General features: G+C 50.5%; 1 protein-coding gene and 1 long non-coding RNA gene across 7 annotated transcripts in view; both read right to left on the reverse strand.

The window, feature by feature from the left end:
• The window catches only part of FGD5 (FYVE, RhoGEF and PH domain containing 5), a 129,393-nt gene that overhangs the window by 53,028 nt on the left and 53,408 nt on the right, over window positions 1–22,957 (reverse strand). For 2 of the 4 annotated variants that reach the window (XR_014823853.1, XM_005669809.4), the window contains exons 3-5: window positions 20,420–20,552; window positions 3,763–3,821; window positions 3,623–3,653 (exon numbers count right to left, since the gene is read on the reverse strand). Coding sequence is in view for 1 of the 4 variants with exons in the window: in XM_005669809.4 (XP_005669866.3) it covers window positions 3,623–3,653; window positions 3,763–3,821; window positions 20,420–20,552 (223 nt within the window). In the remaining 3 variants the exon portion in view is untranslated. Of the gene's footprint in view, window positions 1–3,622; window positions 3,654–3,762; window positions 3,822–17,147; window positions 17,292–19,791; window positions 20,553–22,957 lie in introns of those variants that run through there. The other 2 variants (XR_014823854.1, XR_014823855.1) reach the window with 2 other exon arrangements.
• On the reverse strand, window positions 9,074–19,644 carry LOC146397438 (uncharacterized). Of its 3 annotated transcripts, none has more exons than XR_014823866.1 (3): window positions 19,604–19,644; window positions 10,065–10,161; window positions 9,074–9,174 (listed from the first exon to the last, which is right to left on the reverse strand). It is a non-coding gene; the product is annotated as an uncharacterized LOC146397438 (long non-coding RNA). The 3 variants fall into 3 exon arrangements; XR_014823865.1 differs by having other exon boundaries at window positions 19,566–19,644; XR_014823864.1 differs by lacking the exon at window positions 19,604–19,644 and adding an exon at window positions 10,633–10,755 and having other exon boundaries at window positions 10,065–10,564.

The following is a 22,957-nucleotide window of genomic DNA, read 5'->3' on the forward strand; positions in this document are numbered from 1 at the left end:
CAAAGTCTTTCTGCACCTCCACCAAAGCCTTCGGGTTGCAGGCTCACTTGCCCTGGGCTTCTTCCTCCCCCAGGGGACCTAGAAGCCCTCTTCCCACTCTGTACCCTCCCTCAGGGAAAGCTGGGCCTCTCCTGGAGCTTCAGAAAAGGGAGTTTTTTGTTTTTTTAAGGTAAGAAAACAGAATTCAAGGTGTCCATGGCCACATCTATTCAAAATCTCCAAGGACTCACTCCACTCAAGGAACAGCACAGGCCCCTTAGCCTGGCAGTGCAGGTATACCTCCGTCTGCCCTAACCTGCCTTTCTGAACGTATCCATGTTCTAATTAAGGTTGCGACAATGTACCGTTCCCCACACACGGTATACCTCCAGGCCTGTGAGGGTTCCTGTGCCAACCCGCTGCCTGCCTCCACTACCCTGGCCTGGTGGCCCCTCAAAGTCCATCTCAGCAGTTCGTGTCTTTGACCAACCTTCCTGGATACCCCAGAGGGGAATAAGCCTCCCCTCCCCCGTGCTCCTGCAGACACTTGCACAAATTACACTTACCACAGAGGAGTGTAACTGTTCATGTATACCATTCTCTTCCTCTTCAGCAGAAAGAGACCTACTGAGGGCCAGGTTCTGGGCCTCTTTCATCTTTAGGGCTCCAAGGCCTAGCTCAGCATCTATGGTACTACAGACATCCTAGGATTTTTCATTCAGAAGGAATGAGTGAGTCAGACAGATGGATGATTGATGGATAGGTGGATGGATGATGGATGGATGTTGGATGGATGATGGATGGATGGACATCTGAGCAGCAGATGAACTGAGGGTGTGGAATGGTGCGTGGATGTTTCACCAGGTGCGTGGGCACATGAAAGGACAGACGAGTGAGAGACTGATCACACAGACAGATGGGCAAGTGGCTTAACACATTTACGACAAGGCTCCTGAAAGGATAGAGCAAGTCTTTAAACCAGAAATCGGCAAACTTTGCCTGTAAAGGGCCAGATGATAAATATATCATGCTTTGTGGACCACATGTGGTCTCAGTCATATATTCCTCCTTGGCCTTTTTCTACAAATGTTTAAAATATGTAAAATCCATTCTTGGTTAACAGGCTATACAAAAACAAGACCTTGACCATTAGAGTTCAGTTTTGGACAACCAGAATTTTTAGTAACCTGGAGTTAGCTCTATCTACCATTTGATAGGCACAGAGTTGAATTCAAAACACAGAAAGTCAGAAGCTATCCCATCCCTTCTCAACGACAGCATGGTGGTGTCCAGGGCTGCTCTAGCTGGGGAGGTTTAGAATGTATAGACGGCCCCTCCCACCATGGGGCAGGCTTGGGATTTCTACTTTTTGGCTGTACCTGCACCATGGGGAAATGCCTGGACCAGGGAATCAAACCTGAGCCTCAGCAGCAACCTAAGCTGCTGCAGTGACAAACTGCTGTGACCTTATTTGGCCACAAGGCAACTCCCTGCCTTGAGATTTCCACAGCAACAGATCTCTAAGGAGAAATTCTGAGAGTGGCTGCTAGCCCTACAATCAGACACAGGTTCCAGGAGGGCAGTGGTGGAATGTCCCTAAGTCTGTGGGTCTCCTTTAGACTCGTGTCCCTACCAGGACTTGGAGTAATCCTGGGTCATTTCTGCCATTTCTATCCCCAAAAGCACTGATGTCATAATCTACCTTCAGACCATAATTTCCCGAAACTAGCTTCTGAGTTGTGATTTTTTTATGGGCTCTCTTTTTTTTTTTTTCCTCCTCAGGATATTATTATGGATTACCAGCAGCTTCAGCATCTTTCCAACTGGCAGGAAGTAATGCAAACACAGATGGAGGTTTCCCAGTTAAAACCCTCTTAACAAAGTCATAAAACAAAAAAGCCTAGCTCCTCTGTCAAGCTGCCAGCTCAGCAGCAAGTGAGAGAATAAGAAACGGGAGAGTGATGTTTCCTGCTCTTGCTAAAGGGACCTTTCAGGTGCTGCCTGTAGCAGGACACCTCCTACCTGAGGGCTCTGGGGTTTAATCTTGTGTGCGAAGATCTCATCCTCAAAGGCAAGAATGAGGGGCTGGGAGCGCAGACCAAAGCACTGCTCTGTCTCCTTCCAGGGACCGTGGTGCCTCTCCTCTCATGGCAATGTGACACTAGGGTGATGTCACCGAGAGGAACTTCAGCGGGATTCAACCAGAGACCTGGCTTGGTGCCCAGGTGCTCTGCTGCCCCCAGAGAGGGCCCCGCCCCAGGAGCTCTGGGGGTGGGGAGGGTGGCGGGGGGGATGCGTGATTAGTGCATGACGACAGTGCACCGGGAGTCAGGATACCCGGGGGTTCATCCTGGTTCAGTCACCATGTGACAATGGCCAAGTCACTCCCTCTGGGCCTCCATATCACCACCAAACAAAATGTCCAGGAGGCCACTGCCAGCTCTGACGTTCTTGGAAAGACACGGCGGCGAATGATCAGATGCTAAACTACAAGAAGACTGCGGGTGGCTTGGAGACCTCAGCCTTTAGGTGACAAATGCCCTCAGTTCCCATGTCTTTGCTGTACCCTCTTCCCTCACCAGTCCTTATGACTCAGCCCCAACTTCACCCCCCTCTGGGAAGTCTGCCTAGATTCCCTGAGGTTGTCTGTCACTCCCCTGGGACTGATCTGTCTCCTCTGCTGGCCAGATCGCCCCTGAAGAAGGACCCTGTCTGAGCTGATTTTCCATCGCCAGCTCTTGTCACACAGCAAGGATTCGAAGGCTTTTTTTTTTTTTTTTTTTTTTTTTTTTTGCTTTTTAGAGCTGCATCTGCGCATATGGAGGTTTCCAAGCTAGGGGTATAATTGGAGCTGCAGCTGCCGGCCTATGCCACAGCCACAGCAACCTGGGATCCGAGACGCGTCTGTGACCTATACCACAGCTCATAGCAACACTGGAAACTTAACCTGCTGAGCAAGGCCAGGGATTGAACCTGCATCCTCACGAATCCTAGTAAGGTTCACTAACCACTGAGCTATGAAGGGAAAGCCCCGAAAGACATTTGTTGAACGGAATCAAACTGACTGCACAGGGAGGCCTTCCAGGTGGTCTGTGCAGAGTGGCAGTACTGCAAATCCAAGCGGTCCCCAGGTCTAGTCTCCTTTCCTCAGCAAGTCCAGAGGATTTCCCTTCCCTGCAGCAGCTCAGGTGTTACTGCCCAGAACTGGGGTGTGGGGGGAAACTGAGGAAGCTTCTTGGTACCCAAGCGGCTTGGTCACTGAGCAAATATATAGACCTAAACATAAAATGTGCACAACACAGGCACACACACATGCACACCCCCACTCCTCGCCTGAACTCGCACACACAGCAAGGACCCAGAACTACACCTTCCCTTCTTCTGTCTTTTTCAACATGAGGGTCAAGGAAAGCTCAAACATCCCCATTCGTCCCTGCCTCCAGGCAGAGAAGCAGACTCCTGGGAAGAAGGTGCTATTTGCCCCCTGAAGCACATGAATCAGGAGACAGACGCCCCTGAAGAGCCTCGGAGAACACTGCCTCTGCTCATAGAAATCACCAGTCTCCTCATTGCTTTTCTGCCTCTTCTATCACAGCCTTGTAAAAGGACAATTAGTTTTGGACAATTAAAGTGACGGACTCACCAGGTGTAAGTGCTGGAGCATCTCCACGTATCTGCAGGGGAAGAGGGGTGAGTGCACATTAATTCTCATGCTGTATAAGCTGGGGAGGGTGACGCTCTATTAACAAGCTCAAGGCCACAGGCAGCTGCATGGGGACTCACACTTTCTCCGAAGACAGCAGTTCCTGTGCGATGACATGGGCTCTGGACTGTCCTTCCACCTGTGGGAGGAGACAGAGCCATCAGGAGGGACATTGCCAGTGGGGGCAGCAGAAGGGGGGCCCCCAGCCCCTCAATTGTCAGGTTTACAGAAGGACTGTCACACTGCCCAAGGCAGATTCCACGTACTTCTCAGCCCACCCCAGCATCATGGCCTGTACATCTTCAGCCTTGTTGCGCCTTGGCTGTCTCATCTGTAAACATGGACTTTAACAGCATCTAACTTGGAAGGCTGCTAAGCTAGTGCTCAGCCTGGGGCCTGACATCTACTGATGCTGGGTAAGCAGCTACCCGCATACCCATGTGGACTCAGCCTTTGCCTATGGCTCCGCAGCCTTGAACAACCCGAGGTTCTCTGTGCAGAGCAAGCTCTCTCTTCTGGCTTTTGCACATGCTACCCCCTTAGTGTCCTCTCCCCCTTCTCTGCCTGGCTACTTCCTAGTTATCCTTAAAGACACAGCCATGATATCTACCACTTCCTCCTGATCCCCTCCCTGAATCCTCTGGATTAGGTGTCCTCTCCGAGCAGTACCCCCCTCAATTATGTCTCCCCTGGAGGTAGGACCAAGAAGTGTACCTCTGAAGGACCGGTGCCTGGCATGAGGTTGGTCCTCTTTTGTGGACATAAAGAATGAAGGAAGGAAGAAATGACTATTCATGCACCTGGAAATCACCAACTCTCCTGACTGACCTCAGAAGGTGAGCCATTCAACCCACCTGAACCCCAACCTCTGCACCTGTGAGATCCGGAAAGAACTAGATTTTGTCTACAAACAGAAAGGATGGGCAGGGCTGAGGCACCTTCTGCCCCCAGCACCCCTGTGGCCCCAGATCCACTGGGTATCAGAAACGTTACTGGTGGATCTGGAAGAGCAGAGATACCAGGCAGCCTGACAGGACAGGTGGGGATGCCGGGAATGTGCGGTGGAACAGAGGATGCTGGCAGGGCCTGGATCCTGGTTCTTGATCTCCCTCCACCTTCCTGCAGCCCTGTGCAAGTCACTTCCCAAAGGTCAGGCCTCAGCTTCCCATGTGTGAGCAAAGGGACCTCAAAAGGCTTTTCTCTGCCAAACCCATTACTAAACATGAGGAGCCCCTGGTCCGAAAGTGATTTACTCGAGCAACTAGAAAAGCACCACCTGTCGAGGGGGCAGCTATAAGGGGCTGCGATTAAAAGACAGTCTGGGCTTGTAGTTCCCATTGTGGCACAGCGGAAATGAATCTGACTAGTAACCATGAGGTTGCAGATTTGATCCCTGGCCTTGCTCAGTGGGTTAAGGATCCAGTGTGGCCATGAGCTGTGGTGTAGGTTGCAGACACAGCTCGGATCCTGCATTGCTGTGGCTGTGGTGTAGGCCAGCAGCTGTAGCTCTGATTAGACCCCCTAGCCTGGGAACCTTCATATGCCATGGATGCAGCCCTTTAAAAAAAAAAAAAAAGAGAGAGAGAGAGAGAGAGACACAAAAATATAGTCTGGGCTTGAATCCTGCTTCTGCCTTGTGTTAGTTGAACAAGTCATTGAACCACTCTGTACGTCAATTTTCTTATCTGTCCACTGGGCACAGTGTATAAGGGTATCTCACACACACGTGCACTATGAAGATTAAATGTGTGCATACATGTATGCAGAGAGATCTATCTGTACCTCTATCTGAACCTGACACTTGCACCAGCATCTAGCACACAGTAGGCACTACAGAAGTAATGGCCCTCATTATCCTTGTGGTTTTGTATCTTGAGGTGGTACCAGGAACAGAACCAAGCACCCAGGGATGAACTAAGAACAAATAATTTACAGGGTCAAGTAGGGAAAAACCTCAATTGCAAAGTGAAGGTTGAGCCACTCCTCTGACAGTAGCAGGTGAGGCAGAGGAAAGCAAATTGACCTGGAATCAAGCAGGTCCAAGTTCCAATCCTGGCTCCAGCATTGTCTAATTGTGTGACCTGTGACACTCAGTGATTTTTCAGGCCTCTGCTTAGAAGGCACACCCTCACTGCCATCCATGACTGCCCAGCCCAGAGAACTCTCAGCGTCACACTCAGCCCAGGTTCTCGGCCTTGGCGCCAGTGACTTTGGGCCACACAGCTTTCACTGAACAAGCTGTCTCCTGTGCTGCAGGACTGTTAACGGCATCCACGGCCTCTACTCGCCAGGTGACAGCTGCAGCCCCACTCCAAGTTGTAACAACCAGGTGTGTGTCTGCAGACATGGCCAAACGCCCTCGGGGTTGCGGGGGTGGCAAGAGCTCACCTGGGGTGAGCAGCTCTGCTCTAACCCTACTTCTTGCTGTGCTTTTCTTTGTAGTGGCCATGCTGCCTAATGTCATCCTTGCCTATAGGAGACGTTCAAGAAATGTTTGAATAAACAAATGGAATTGAGGCCCAGTGCCCAGCACACAGTAGCTGCTCAATAAATGAGTTCCCTTCCTGAGCTGGTCTGTCCCTAATAGTTTCTTGGCCAAGAGCATGGTGTATTGATTTTAGTCTCTCCAAGGCCACCCAAACCCAGCGGGATGTGGGCCCTGGTCCAGCCTCCCTCCTGCTCTCACTGCTGGTGACACTGTTCTAGCATCCAAAGAAGAGGTCCTGCAGAGGCCTCGAGCCTCACCTGGCCTCTTGCCCTCCCACAGGTGCCAAACCATGAATCACCACCTGACTTCTGCAACTGCAGGGCTGGTGTGCAACCCCATGGGCTCAGGGGCTTCCCTTCGGAGCCACATGAGAAAACGCTCCATAAACAAGACCTTCACAACGGAAATGCATTCTGCCAGGACAGGCCTCAGCAGCTACGAGAACCTGTGGTCAAGCTTCTGGAAAGAGCACTACTTTGTAGAGAACGGACAGGATCAAGAGATCCGTCCTAGAAAAAGACAAGATGACCTCTGACCTCCCAGGAGCCATGTGTCCAGTCTGATGCTGAGACCTGCACTCTGGGGTCGGAAGGCCTGGCTTCAAGTCTTGGGCTCCACCCTTCCTACAACCATGCCCTTGGACAAGTTATTCCTTTTCTCTGAGCTCCATCTGTAGAATACGGATGATGATAACAATAGCGATACCTCATTAATCATATACCAGCTAGGAGGTTCTAAACACTTAGCCTGTGCTAAGTGTGGCTCTGAGCTTTTCACATGTATCATCCCACTGAATCCTCCCAACAACCCATGAGATAGATGATATTATTACAATCTCCATTTTACAGAACAGGAAACTGAGGCACAAATGTCTCTGCCTAGAGTAACTGCTAGGAAGTGGCAGAGCCAAGACTCAAAGCAGGGTGGTCTGGTCCTAACTTCCAAGCTCTCATCAGCACACCTGGCAGTTGGTACATACTCAGGATGTGGCGGCTCTGCTCACTGGAGGAGGCAGGGCTTTCAAATAGAAACACCTAATTTTCCTTTTTTAAAAATTCTTTTCAGGGCTGCACTTGTGACATATGGAAGTTCCCAGGCTAGGGGCTGAATTGGAGCCATGGCTGGGGCCTATACCACAGCCACAGCAATGCCAGATCCAAGTCACATCTTTGACCTACACTGAAGCTTGCAGCGATGCCACATCCTTAACCCACTCACTGAGTGAGGCCAGGGATTGAACCTGCATCCTCACAGACACTACGTCATGTTCTTAACCCACTGAGCCACGATGGGAAGTTCCCAAACATATAATCTTCACCTGCACTGAGAAGATGGCAGCAGGAGCCCAGCGCTCCCTGGCTAGTTCTCAGGCCTCAGGTCTTTCTGATTCCCTACCCTCAGAGCTGCGCTCATCATGGCGCCCAGCAAAGAGAGCAAAGCTGGAGACCTGGCTGCAAGCGCCTGTGTGAGCGGGTGCCAGCCCTTCTCAGGGGCCAGCTTCCTCATCTGAAGACGGGGTCAGGGGGCCCCCATGGCAAGGACCAGATGAGATGATGGATGGAGTAGACCCACCGCACCCAATCACCATGGTCACAACTGTGAAGCCAACGGGGGGGACTTCTGGTAGGGTCGGCACGGGCCACTCTGCACGTCCCTCCCAGGCCCTCCTGCCAGACGGGCAGACTCTGGGTGGGACACACAGGCTGTCCTGCTTCAGCGACTCCGCCGATGATGGATGGGTCTTCACCAGCCGGACGAGGAGGCCCTGGCAGTCCATGGGCCTGAGGCTCCCCTCAGACGCTGCTCCTGGGCGTTGCCCGACCAGGTCATTTAATATAGATGTTTGTTTAACCAGGAAATGAACTCTGAGGTTGACGGCAGTGTCCAGGGACAGACTTCTGGGAACAGGGTTCCTCCCAGGAACGTGGGGGTGGGGGCCTTGCTATCGCATTTCTCAGGCTGGCGCTGGGGCTGTTACACCAGGCGGCTGCCCCTCTGCCCCAGGCCCAGCCGCTTATCTCCCTGGTCCCCTTGGCCGCCCAGCGCACTTCCTCCCCAGGCCCCAGTCAGAGGCTGGTCCAATGACTATTCTGGGGCGGGGGCTGGCTGGGAGAAGCAGCCCTCCTTGAAGGACCCTCCCAGGGAACAGAGCAAGGCTGGGAGTCCTTGTCCTCGGCCCATGACTCAGTTTCTCCAGCTATAAAATACGGGTACTTTGCCTCCTTCTAGCACAGCAGCTCCCCAAGTCTGGCCTGAGAAACTCTGGGTTCTATCTCCCCTTTCCAGCTTATATCTGTGTGAGCCTAGATTTTCCTTCAAGTTGAACAAAACAACACTTTCAACAGATGGAATACAAGGAGAATTCTGGATTCCCCACATATCTTCCATGAAGCCAGACAGTAACAATGTTTGCAAAATGTAAAACCTAACCACTCTTCTATTTTGGGAAACAATTATTTTTCATAATAAGGGCTATTTATGTTAACACATAGTGGGTTTATTATTTTTAGGCTGCATCACAGCATGTAGAATTTCTTGGGCCAGGGATTGAACCCATGTCACAGCAGAGACAATACCAGATCCATAACCTGCTGAGCCACCAGGGAACTCCTACTGTCATTTTAAAATGAATTAAAAGATAGATGTTTTACAATTTTCTCTGTGTTACTTTCTCATGTGGTAACTATAAATAGCTATAACTTATAGAAATGAAAACTTTTTGGGGTCTTCTATCATTTTTAAGAGGGTAGGGGTGTCTGAGACGAAGAGGTGTTGAGACCCTCCATTCTTAGAGGCTGTCACAATGATCGTATGGGATTGTGGACACAAAAGCTCTTGATTCTCAGGGAAGAGCTATGGAGGAGGGAGGCATAACCACCCTGCATTAGCGTCACAGTCATTACCGTTTGTGGGAGAAGCAGGGTAGGTGATGGGCCCCGGCCCTCAGGACGGCCCCAGGTCTGCCCAGTGACCACACAACACAGTCTCTCCATAGTGTCCTGTCCTGCAGAAGAGGAAGAGCCTGCCTTAAAGCTCCTGCTTTGTCACCTCTCTCCCTGTGTACAGGCCTCCTGCTCACACCTGCCCTGCCTTTAAACAGCTGCCTCTTTCCTTTGCTCCTCACCTCTGCCAGCGCCTGGCCAAGCCCCTGTCATGACTTCTTGCCGCCTGGCTCTGTCCCCCGGTCTGTGGTCACCTGGGCACTCCACCCTCCATGCTGTAACCCTCAGCCTTTCTCCTTCCTTCTCTGATGACTTTCACCTCCATCTACATCGGCTCCACCCAGCTGGGCCTTGCCCCACATGCAGAACTGCCCTGCTCTGAGCTGGAGGCTTTCTGGTCCCCACCTTGGAAGTATGCTCCTCCTCAGCTGAACTCTCTTAGCTCCTGAAAGGTCTAGCCTTTGACCTCCTCCAATCCACCCTGAGTCATGGGAGCAGACTTCTGCTGTCACTTGCAGCCCCTGGCTCCCCGGCACTAACAGAAAGACCTTGTCATCTGGCTTGATGCCGAGACCTCCGCTCTGCAGTCAGAAGACCTGGGTTCAAGTCCTGGGCTCTACCCTGTCCTAAACCTTTGCCTTTGGACAAGTTATTTCTCTTCTTGAGCCCCATCTGTAAAACAGGGATAATAACATACCTCCTTAATAACCTAACAGCTAGTGTTTATTGAACACTTAATATGTGCTCAATATAACTCTGAGCTTCTTACACTGAATCTTCCCAAAAACCCACGAGGTAGGTTCTTTTATTATTACCTCCATTTTACAGATGGGGAAACTGAGGCACAAGTAAGTCCTACTTTCACCTGTGACTCAGCTTAAAGACCCTTTCCATGCACCATGCCTGTATCCCTCCATGCCCCACGGAACTCAGCTGTAGTCCTTATGCTCACCTTGATTTTCCCTGCCTCCAAGCTTTTTGGCTCCTGCAGGTCATGTGCCCAGAATGTCTCTGTGATCTAAGAAGTGTGTCTAAGCCACGTGCAGAACCTGTGTTGGGCAAAGCACCAAGGCAGGTGCTCTGGTGAGCAATGTTTGCCAGCCTTCTGGACCACACAGCCCGTGGGAGGGGGGACAACATCCAGAAAGAGGGAAGGGGCTGCTGGCTACAGCTGTTTCAAGCCCTGGGGAACTTTCCTGATGGGGTTTTGCTGTTCTGAGGGTTTCAGTGAGGGCCTTGCTGGAGGGTTCTGAGGCCACCTCTGGAGCAGGCAGTGAGCTCAGTGAGCCAGACTCGCGGAGGCACGGAACCCAGGAGAAGGATGCCTGCAAGGCCCCTCAGGGCACCACCTGTGTGGACATCATCCCTCCCCTTGGAATGCAGACAGAGGCTTCCAGCACAGCCTTCAACAGCTGCTGGAGAAATCACAGACAGGAGCTCAGGGAGACAAGGCTCATTTTTATCCCAGCTGTTACCTACAGGGGATGAGGAGAGCAAAGGAGAGACAAGTCTTGCAGGACAACAGGAAAGAAAGTGGGACCAAACAGAGGCCCTCCACGCCCCACCCCTCCTCCCCCAGGACCAAGCACTCGGCTTCCGGTTCATACTGACATCCGCCTTATTCTAGTTCCTGAACATGGGCCGCTGTGAGTCTGGGTTTGGCCCAGAAACTTCAGAAAACTTGCAATTCTGCAAGAAATCTCTGGCTGTAGATGCCATTTGTAGTGCAGTACACCATGCTACCTTGGAACAGTCCTTATGAGGCATGTGGAAAGCTGACTCCCATGCCTGCCCTCCCTCCAAGCAGGTGAACATCCACGAGCAAGCAGCAGTCTCTTAGGGGCTGAAGTCTTTCTGCCCATCAGACACCAGCCCACCCTCCCTCCCCCAGCCCCCAGCAACCACCATTCTACTCTCTGCTGCTACAAGTGGGACTGTCTCAGACTCCTCCCAGATGTGGGATCACGTAGTGTTTGTTGTTCTGTGACTGGCTTACTTCACTTAGCACCATGCCCTCCAGGTCCAGCCATGCTATACCACGTGACAGGATTTCCTTCCTTTTAAAGGCTGAGTAATATTTCATTGTGTATGGTGAGCACACTTTGTTTATCCATCCATCCCTCGATGAACACCGAGAGGGTGAGTTTCATGTTAAGTGTTCTCACCACAATAAAAACCAAAACAACATGATCTCTAAATGCCTCAGTCAGCTCTCTCATCTTGTAGGATCTGCAGAGAGTTTTGAGGACGCTGACTGACAGCTCTCACTGAAAAGCGAGCACACGGCCTGCATGAGACATGGCCTTCCTGTCCTCACCATCTCACTACAGCTCCAGAAAGGACCAGCCAGGAGTTAAGAAGACAGTCATGCTGTCTCTTTGCCTTCTTTGTACCCTCTCTCTCCTTTCTACCTAACTCTGTCCTACTCTCCTTCATGGGTTACGTAGGCCTCACCACCTCATGGAAGCCTCCCTGATTATCTTGACTCTTATGACCAGGGACACTTGCACAGCTCAGGGTTTAGCTCACACAGCTAAGGACACCTGGGCTGCCAGGGCTGCAGTTATTCCATCTCACAGGCAGCCTTTGTTTTATCAAAAATTGTGGGATGTAACCTTTGTAAAAATGCATAAAATGTAAAGTTTAGAGACCATCCCGAGTAGCTTTCTCATTCTCCCACCTGACTGCAGGTCCCCGTAGTTGGTCAGCCCGTCAGCTTCTTTCCTGGCTCCTCTGAGAGCTGAGGGCACCATGGGTGCTCAGGACAGACTGGTTGGTTGACATACAAACCAGAGTTCAAGTTTGAGGGTGCATATGAACCACCGGGGAGCTTGTTAACAGGCAGATCCTGATTTGACAAATAGATGGAGGGCTGGGTGCTGCTGGTCCATGTGCTAAACTCTGAGCCGCAGAGCTATAGATCAGGCATGGAGAGCAACGGCCACAAGTCAGTAAGGAGAATGTGTGGGCGAGTGTGACCTTGTGGCCCAAATTCTCAACTGAGCGAGGGGCATGTCAGACACTTGGCAGAGAGGAAAAGCAGCCACAGAATGAGCTCTCTTGGGTCCAAGGCACCCCAGCTGCCTCTATTCCCAGGCCCCTAACTGCCTGCAGGGCCTCTGGGACCCTGGAGGAGGGTGTGAGACAGGTAGACACCCAGGATGCCTCCTGGACCTCTGAGCCACTGTCTTTCGCACCCCATTAGGGTCCTGAGATTCTGCACCCTTCCTGCCCCTCTACTCACACTGCCTTCCAATGTCTCTATGTCACCCCTCTGAACTGCCGTGCCCTCCGCATGGTCGCTGGGGGCCAGTGACAAGCAGAGCTCCCAGCTCTGCCCCTCACTCTGCACTGTAAATTACACAGGACCAAACGAGCGCTTTCGTTTATTAAACCATCATTCATCTAAGCTTGTTTTCCATACTTAAATGCAGGAACTGAGTCTACTGCATTCATTTACTAATTAGTTTTTCTTGGTCTATCTGCTGAATACTATTTTATGTGCCAGGCGGCAGGGACATAACTGTGAATAGGACAATCATGGTCCCTGCCTTCCTGGAGCTATTCTGAGAGGGAAAGGCAAACAATATGCAAGTAAGCAGAAAAATAAAGAACATAATCACAGCTTGATAAGTATAAGGAAGGAAATGACAGCAACGCTGCAGGGTGAGCTGGGAAGGCCTCTTTGAGGAGGTGACATTTCATCTGATACCTGCAATGAGCTGTTCAGAGAGAGGAAGAGTATCTCAGGTGGAGGCAAGTGCAAGTGCAAAGGCCCTGGGGTTGGTTTAAAGAACAAACTGACTTGTGTAGCCTTTGTGGTTGAATTTCATTTGAATCATGATTAAGACGTGGCCATCAAAGATAAAATGCCAGGGATTTCAAATCCATAAAATCTGGCGCCAACCACCAGATTAACACACTCAGGGGACAAGCAGCTGGGGGAGGAGGTGGAGAAGTGTGGGAAGATAGGGAGCTCAGCTTGGGATGTGCTGAGTTTGAAGTATCTGCAGGCTTCCAGGAAGGGCCCCCAAAGCAGCTGGAGTGGGGGGCTTCGGGGAGGAGCGGGGCAGCAGGTCAGCTCCAGGAATGCAGCTGGGTGGGGTTGGCCATTGGCCTGGAAGGTACTGCCCAAGCAGAGGACACAGAAGGAGAGGGGGGCTGGAGGGACCCAGGCACTGGGAAGCACATGCCTCAAGTAGAGGTGTGGCCAGAGGGGACCGTCAGGGAAGCAGGGCGAGAACCAGGAGAGGACGGAGCCAGGGAAGCCGAGGCAGTTCCCAGGCCCGAAGGAGACCAGAGTGGAGGCTCGGCTCAAGGGGGACAGCACACTGAGCGAATGACAGCATAAGGGGGGTGGGAGAGTGGGAGGAGTGAAGTCCTACAGACCCGTCTAGCCCACCTTTCTCCTCTGCCCCCCAGAGGACTGCCTCACTTCTAAGGCTCACTCCCACCTCAGGCCTCTGCACTGCTGTTTTCTGCCAGAAATGCTCTGTGGACCTTCCGGCTCCCTCCTCCCTTGTGATTTCAGCTCCTGCTTAAAGGCGTCCTCCTCATCGCGAAGGCCTTCCCTGGAGAATGGGAACCTCCTGCACTGCTGGAGTGAATGTAAAATTGGGCAGCCATACAAAGGTATGGGCAGTTCCTCAAAAAATTCAAAATAGAAAGACCATGTGATCAAGCAATTCTACTTCTGGGTACATATACAAAAGAGCTGAAAGCAATGTCTCAAAGAGATATCTGTGCACCCGTGTTCACAGCAGCGAGATTCCTAACAACCAAAAGTAGAGGCAACCCAAGCATCCTTTGATGGATGAACCGACAGAATGTGGCATGTGCGTACAAGGGAATATTACTCAGCCTAAAAAAGGAGGGAAATACTGCCCTGTGTGACAACATGGATGAACCTGGAGGACATTCCACTAAGTGAAATAAGCCAGAGAGAGAAAGACAAACACTGTATGATTCCACACCTATGAGGTATCTAGAGTGGTTAAACTCACAAAAGCAGAGAATAGCATGGTGGTTGCCAGCAGCCAGGAGGAGGGGTGTGGGAGTTGTTAAGGGGTAACGAGATTCAGTTTGGGAAGATGAAAAAGTTCTAGGAGACCCCACTGCGGCTCAGTGGACGTGAATCTGACTAGTATCCATGAGGACAGAGGTTCAATCCCTGGCCTCACTCAGTGGGTTAAGAATCCGGCATTGCTGTGAGCTGTGGTGTAGGTTGCAGACATGGCTCGGATCTGGCATTGCTGTGGCTGTGGTGCAGACCGGCAGCTGTAGCTCTGATTCGATAACTAGCCTGGAAACCTCCATACGTCGAGGGTACAGGCCCTAAAAAGACAAAAAAAAAAAAAAAAAAAAAAAAGAAGCTGAAAAGTTCTGGAGATGGATGGCGAGGATGGTTGAACAACAATGTGAATGTTCTTTATTTTTCCCCATGTTTCTTCTTCTTCTTTTTTTTTTTTTGGCTGCACACATGGGATGTAGAAGTTCCTGGGCCAAGGACTGAACCTGTGCCACTGCAGTGACCCAAGACATTGCAGTGACAATGCTGGATCCTTAACCTGCTGTGCCACCAGGGAACTCCTGACTGAATGCTCTTAAAGCCACCAACTTGTACACTTCAAACTGGTCAAGATGGGGAGTTCCTGTTGTAGCTCAGCGAGTTAAGAACCCAACTAGTATTCATGAAAATGTGAGTTCAATCCATGGCCTCACTCAGTGGGTTGCCGGTATTGCCGCAAACTGTGGCATAGGTTGCAAATGTAGCTAGGATATAGCATTGCTGTGGCTGTGGCATAGGCCTGAGCTGCAGCTCCAATTTGACCCCTAGCCCAGGAACTTCCATATGCTACAGGTGCGGCCCTAAAAAGAAAAAAAAAAAAAAAAAAAAAAAAGAAAAGAAAAAGAAATAAAGAAAGAAAACAATGGTCAGGATGTCAAGATGGAAGATTTCTCTCTCTCTCTCTCTTTTTTTGCCACTCCCAGGACATGTGGAGTTTCCCAAGCCATGGATTGAACCTGTGCCATAGCAGAAACCCAAGTTGCTGTAGTGACAACACAGGATCCCTAACCCATGAGCCACCAGGGAACTCCAGAAGATTTCATGTTACATGGATTTAAATAAAATTTTTAAAAATTAGAAAAAAAAAAGGCTTCTCCAGCCTCCCTTTCTAAGTTTCCCCCCCGCCACCCCTGGTGCTCTGTCCTATACCACCACGGTTTGTTTTGTTCGTGGTTTACAGCATTTTCATCACCTAAACCCATCTCAGGAATTTTTCAGGATGATTGCTCATATCCTTCTAGAATATACACTCCAGGAACACCTGGTTTGACTTGTAGCTGCTGGATCTTCAGCCCTTAGGAGGGTGCCTGGCACACAGGAGGTGCTCAATAAGTTCTTGGTAAGTAATTTTTGTTGCAGAAGAGGAGGGACGGAGAAAAATGGGGTGAGGACACAGAAGAGATGCAGACAGGAGGGGGCTCATGGATAGGAGACAGTTTTCTGGGAAGGAGAAAAAGCTGCATCCGGAGGAAGAGGCTGCAGATTCTGAACGGCCTCCCTGGGGGCCTGGAGGAGTGCGCATGGGTAGTGGAGCCACTGTGCAGCCAGAACGAGAGGGCTCAGACTCCCTCCCTGGTGTGGAGAAGGCACGTGGAGAGGTGACATTTAACCCAGGCTGGGGACTGGCATGGTGGCAACAACCAGGGTTCAAGTGGTGCCTTTAACCCAGGCAGATGGTCAGGTGCAAGGCCTGGGGGGCACGAGGTCAACAAGGAGGCCCAGCCAGGCCACCGGGACCTTGGGTGCAGCTGGGGTGGGGACGTTCTGTGTGGGTGGGGGCCAGGGAGGGTGTGAAGGCACGATAGGTCTGTTCCAGAGGATAGGGCTGGGCTCAGGGGTGGACCCGTCCAGGAAACAACGTCCGTGGTGACAACAGGACTTCGGCCAGGGAGGAGGTAGCCAGGAGGAGCCGCCAACTCCCGAGCTGGTCTCGGGGGAGGTGGTATTTAGCCTGAAAAGTTCCCATTAGTCTGCAAACCAGGCTCACAGTCAGTGGGGGCAACATGCCAGTCAGCCTTTGAATGTCTTCTTTCATTGCTAGATCTATTTTTAGGTCCTTCTTCATTTTCCTTTTTTGCCCCCTCTTTCCCTCAACCCACACCCTTTGTATGTCTGGGAGTGGGAGACAGAGAGGTCAGACAGGTGGGTGGACTGGCTGTGTTCAGCTTCCTGTCCTGCTCCCAAAACCTCTCCTCTCCTGACTCGGTCACCCCAACACATCTGGGAGGCGTGGGCTCCACTTTCTACTTAATGTTACATTACAACATCACAATGTAAGGAGGGTGGGGCTCACTGGCACACCCCAACCTGCCTCCCAAGCCCCCGGGGAGGCAATCCTAGAACACTTACACCTACCCCTACCCTGGGCCCCAGGCAGCCCCTCTGAGATGGCTGGAGATGGAAAGCTGGGTCCCTTGTCCTTAGGACATGACAGAGGCACAGAGAGGAGTCTGCCTTCTGGAGAAATGGACTTTTCAGAGAGAATGGAAGACAAAAGAATAAGCCTCAGCCCTGGAAAGGTCTATGACAAAAAAGGAGCCAGGAAAGATGGCTGGATCTGGAAAGTGCCCAGTGACCCGGGGACCCTTCCACCTCAAGGGCTGCCAGGGAGCACACTGTAACAGCCTTGGGATGAGGGGTTTACACCATAATGAGGAATGAAACTGTGCCTGCCCTCTGGCCCACCATTCCCTCTGGGATCTACCCTCGAGAAAAATGTGAGTGTAAGGAGGGGTCTAAACAAGTAGCCTGCAGGGCTAAGTGCTGCAAAAAAATCAGAGACACTGTGAATGTCCCTCAGCAGGGGGATGGCAAATAGATTACAGCGCTGCAGACACCAGAATACTATGCAGTAGTAAAAAAAAAAAAAAAAAAAAAAAAAAGTTCAAGCTCCATGCACTAATGTGGGAAAATCTCTAAAATACCAGTGGATGAATCCAATCATATTACCCCCCATTCCTCCCTCCCTTTTCTTTTTTTTTGTCTTTTTAGGGTTGTACTCGCAGCATATGGAGGTTTCCAGGCTGGGATCGAATCAGAGCTGCAGCTGCCAGCCTATGCCACAGCCATAGCAACACGGGGTCAGAGCCCCATCTGCAACCTACATCACAGCTCACAGCAACAACGGATACTTAACCTACTGTGTGAGGCCAAGGATTGAACCTGAGTACTCATGGATACTAGCAGGGTTCGTTACCACTGCACAACCACAGGAACTGCCACCCCTGGTTTCTTACAGTTTGATATGGTTTATGGAAAAATCACAACTCCACAAACAATACCACCCATTTCCCAAGTATGATGAGTGACATACATAGGCAAATACGAGGGAAAAGTTCTGGAAGGATACACACCAAACTGCATTCCAGTTATCTATGTGAGGGCACAGGGATAGGGAATGAGTGTCCCGGGGCACTTTCACCCTCACCTGTAAAGCTGTCATATGTCAGAGGACAACCTAGCAGAGCAGGGCCTAGGAAATGGAACCCTGGTTTCTAAAAGTGACTTCACCTCTGCTACATCATAAGGGAGGATCAACAGGCAGAGGGCAGGGGTGCTCAGGCCATCGGCAGGTGAGAGAACTGACCTGCATGGGCAGTCGGGACCACACTGCTCCCTCTGCGCTACTAGGAGGACAGGATACGCCCATCCCCACTGTGGCTCCCTGTGGGCTCTGTTCCTGGTTGGCCACAGGCTCCTCTTGGCTCTAGCCCCAGCAGGACACATAAGAGGTCCCTGTTCCTGGGAGGAGCTGCAGCAGTTCTGTGGCCCCATTATTACTACTGAGTCCTCGGTGACCTTGGGCAGGATGCTCCCCTGTCCTTGCCCACAGTCCCACCCAAAAACTCTGACCTTGATGTGTTTGTTTTGTGTGACAGGAGTTGTTCTAAGTCTCTTTAGATTTATTTACTCTCATCACTGCTCAGATGCAGATATTATTATTATTATTATTATTTTGCTTCTTAGGATCACATCTGCAGTGTATGGAAGTTCCCAGGCCAGGGGTTCATTCGGAGCTATAGCTGCCAGCCTCCACCACAGCCACAGCAATGCCAGATCCGAGCCACATCTGCAACCTATGCCAAAGTTCATGGCAATGCCGGATGCTTAACCCACTGAATGAGGCCAGGGATCAAACCCGCAACCTCATGGTTCTGAGTCGGATTCATTTCCACTGTGCTACAAACGGAACTCCCTGAGGCAGGTACTATTACTGCTTCTGGATGTTACAGATAGGGAAACTGAGGAAGAGTATGCTTAAGAAACTGCAGTTTGCTAGTCACTCTGCTCACAAGCAGCAGAGCTCTTTCCTCAAGCTACCTGCCTCTCGCAAGCTCCCTATTCCTGGAGGTGCCCAGGCAGTGGCCTGGGAAGTTAGCACAGATGACCATCAATGTTGGGGGCCCATGCATGTCCTCACTGTAGTCCCAAGCAGGCCAGACCTTCTCTTTGCCCCCTGTTTCCCAGACTCAGAAACAACAGGTGGTTATGATGCCCCCAGTATGCAGCCAGGACCTCCACATCCATCTTCTCATCCTTCCTTCCCAGGTTGCACATGGGCAGTCCACTGCTCCTTCAGCCCTTCGAACACTGCCCCCCCCCAGGCCTGAGACCCAGCCTCTGCTCCCAGGTTCAGTGTGAGGACAGAATCCCCGATGACACCTGTGCCTGTCTGTTCCCAGGCTCCACAGCCCCAGGGATGCCCAGAAAAGCCCAATCATCTCTAAATGGGCACCATGAACTCAAAGTTTGCCTCCTCTGTCACCCTGACCCCCACCAAGGAGCCAATAGTTTCTTCTTGGGTAAAGGGGAGAAGGGGAGAGATAGGAGGTCACCAGGAATGCAGAGGAAAAACAAACAAACAAACAAACAAATAACAAATAAGACTGGATTTGGAGACAGCCAGACCTGCTGCAAGTCCAATTCCTTCCATCACTAGCAGTGTGGTCTTGGGCAAGTTACTTAACCTCTCTGAAACTCTGCGTCCTCCAGCGCAAAGCAGGGATAAGAGTATGAACTTGAAAGTTGTGAGCCATGAGAGAGAGAACAGACAGGAAGTGCTGGATGGAAAGCAGGCAGCTCCCTGTCTGGAGGGAGCAGCAGGGACAAGAGGAAGGGGAAGGGGTGAGGATGACCGGGTAGGAAGCCCCCAGGCCCACCCAGTGCCCAATGGGAACCACCCCCAACGCCTGACACCCAGTAAGAAGGTCTGGGCCTCCATCGTGACTTAGGTTCCAACTCACTGTCTGCCTCTGGACAGCACCCCACCCCACCTCCTGCCCGCCTCAGCATCACTGTAGGGAATGGGGAAACCAGCTTTCACCCTAAAATGGTTTTCATGGCAGTGAGAGGGATAAATTAAGAGACCAGGATTAAAATACATACCCTACAATATATAAAATAGATAACCAACAAGGACCTACTGTACAGCACAGGGAAGTATCTTCAATGTCTTGTAAATAACCTATAATAGAAGAGAATATAGGAGTTCCTGCTGTGGCTCAACAGAAATGAATCTAATATCCATGAGGATGCAGGTTCGATCCCTGGCCCTGCTCAGTGGGTTAAGGATCTAGCATTGCTGTGAGCTGCGGTGTAGGCCGGTGGCTGCAGCTCTGATTCAACCCCTAGCCTGGGAACCTCCATTTGCCAAAGGTGCATTCCTTAAAAAAAAAAGAGAGATTGTAAAAAAAACAACACACACACACACACATATATACACACATACACATAACTGAATCACTTCACCGTACACCTGATACTAACACAACATTGTAAATCAACTATATTTCAATAAAATTTTAAAGCAAGAAAATAGTTTTCACTTCATGAAACTCGCTCATGTCCCTTAACTCATCTTAACGCATCTCACCCTCACAATTCCCACAGATGACACTGAGACTGAGGGGCTGAGGTTGCTGGCACGCAGGCCTGTCTGGATTCGAATCAGGAAGCTCTATTCCACTTGGTCCCCAAAGGCTCTGGGAAGCCCCAACTCCCTGGGGCCCAGGTGGATGTCAGCAGGCACCCCTGCAGCTGACCATGTCTTCCATACATCTCGTGGCTGCAGCCCAGCAGCTCTGAGACTCAGCCTCTGCATGCAGCTGGGGACCAGCTCTTTTCAAGCCACTTCCTCCGCACCCAGAGGGGAGGGAGTGGGCCCTTTACCACCCTCTCTCCACCTTCTTGTCTCTGACGCTCACAGCCCGCCGGACCCTTCATTGCGGTGGGCGCCCTACCTTTTGGGTGAGGCTAGGGTCTCTTGGAGCAGTGTCCTCCTCGTCTGAGCTTCCTTGCTCGTCATCCGACGTGAGGTCCTCCTTGGGGGCTGCTGCTGAGATGGGGCAGACCTTGTAGGGCTCCGTGTAGGCGCTGCGGTCAGAGCAGAGTAGAGAGAGGGTTAGTGCTTCCTGTTCAGCAGAGGGAAAGTGAACAGGCCAGGGACACTGAGAATGCCATGAGCCATCAGTGGGTGCTCTGTGCCCTCCAGGAGGACCCATAAATGAGTAAGACCAAGCATACCCCTTCCTGCCCTGGCTCCAGTGTGTCCCCCTTTGAGTTCTTATAACATGCCAAGCTCTTTGCAGCCTCAGTGCCTTTTCACATGCTAAGGCAGACTTGTCTCCTGTTAGATATGAGGTAGGCTGTGCTGGTGAAGGAAGGTACAAATAATTACTAAGAGGGTAAGAGATGTCCATTCTGATTGGTCTGGCAGCTGGACTGGCCTGGTTAAGCAGCAGAGTCATTCTCCAAGGTAGCTGTGTCCTCTGGGCTTGAGGAATGGATGCGATGATGTGGCAGACAGGGTCTGGGATGTGTATTCTAGCCCCTCCTTTCAGCCCTGCCCTCAGCCAGCTCATAGACGAGACCCAGCTCAGGTACCACTTTCCACCTCAGCTGCTCAGGGATAATGATCCCTATCTCACTTTTCTGGCAGATGCTCTGAGGATCAATAATACATAGAAAGCTTACACAAGTGTGATTATCTCAGAGCTACATAATGATGACTATTAAGTAGGCATTGCCACTGATTGATTAAATAACTAATACCGTCATTCAACAAATATTTATTGATAGCCTGCTTTAGGCCAGGCAGAGAGGTAGGCACTGGTGAATAAAGCAGATTCCTGTCCTCAAAAGTGGAAAAGCTAATGTATGATCATAAATTGACAAGTGAAGGAGAAGGAGGTGTTTTGATACAGAGTAACAAGAGGCTGTTCAGGTAGATCAGGGAAGGCTGCTCTGAGTGTAGGCGGAGAAGGAGGAGACAGAGCCTTGTGACAGCATGGGAAGTGCTCCAGGCAGAGAGCAGCAGGTGTAAGAGCACCAAGGCAGCAAACATAAGCCGACTGGGAGTAGAAGAAACCTCGAAAAAGACTCTCTTCTCTGCCTTCTAACCCTTTCCCACAGAAGAGGTTCTGGACCCATCACAAAAGCCTCTTTGGTCTGCTCCCTGCTCCCAACCTCCTTTTCCACACAGCAGAGTGATTGTTCTATAGCAGAGACTGGCCATGCCCCCTCTCCTACTCCAAAACCTTCAATGGCTCCCTCCTGCCTGTGTTGATGTGGTCCCAGACAACTTCTCACAAAACTTCTCTTTATACTAAAGACTCAGGCATCTGGTCTTATTATATTTAAAAAATTTTTTTTATTACTCAAATGAATTTATCACATCTGTAGTTGTATAATGATTATAACGATCTGATTTCACAGGATTTCCATCCCACAGCCCAAGCACATCCCCCCACCCTCCAAACTGTCTCCTCCAGAGACCATAAGTTTTTCAATGCCTATGAGTCAGCATCTGTTCTGCAAAGAAGTTCAGTCTGTCCTTTTTTCAGATTCCGCATGTCAGTGAAAGCATTTGATGTTGGTGTCTCATTGTATGGCTGACTTCACTTAGCATGATAGTTTCTAGGTCCATCCGTGTTGCAAAAACTGCTGGTATTTCATTCTTTTAATGGCTGAGTAATATTCCATTGTATATATGTACCACTTCTTCTTGATCCACTCCTCTGTTGATGGACATTTAGGTTGTTTCCATGTCTTGGCCATTGTAAATAATGCTGCAATGAACATTGGAGGACATGTGTCTTTGCGAGTCGTGGTTTTCTCTGGATGGATGCCCAGGAGTGGGATGGCTGGATCAAATGGTAGTTCTATTTTTAGTTTTCTGAGGCATCTCCATACTGCTTTCCACAGTGGTTGCACCAAGTTACAATCCCACCAACAGTGTACTAGGGTTCCTTTTTCTCCACACCCTCTCCAGCACTTATTGTTTGTTGACTTTTGGATGATGGCCATTCTGGCTGGTGTAAGGTGGTACCTCAGAGTGGTTTTGATTTGCATATCTCTAATAATGAGTGATGTTGAACATCTTTTCATGTGTTTCTCGGCCATCTGTATGTCTTCTTTGGAGAACTGTCTGTTTAGATCTTCTGCCCATTTTTTGATGGGATTGTTTGTTTTTTTGGTATGGACCCACAGAAGTTGTTTGCAAATTTTGGAGATCAATCGCTTGTCAGTTGATTCACTTCCAAAGATTTTCTCCCATTTTGTGGGTTGTCTTTTCGTGTTGTTTGGGGTTTCCTTTGCTGCACAGAAACTTTTAGGTTTGATTAGGTCCCATTTGTTTATTTTTGTTTTTACTGTCATTACTCTGAGAGGTGGATCTGAGAATATGTTGCTGTGGTTTATGTCAGAGAGTGTTTGGCCTATGTTTTCCTCTAAGAGTTTGATGGTGTCTGGTCTTCTATCTAGGTCTTTAATCCATTTTG

The sequence above is a fragment of the Sus scrofa genome, chromosome 13 (genome assembly GCF_054392235.1).
Source record: "Sus scrofa isolate SSC_HxYL_T2T_F1_AM1 chromosome 13, Sscrofa_HxYL_maternal_Yorkshire_Landrace_v2.0, whole genome shotgun sequence".
NCBI classification, from domain to species: domain Eukaryota; kingdom Metazoa; phylum Chordata; class Mammalia; order Artiodactyla; family Suidae; genus Sus; species Sus scrofa.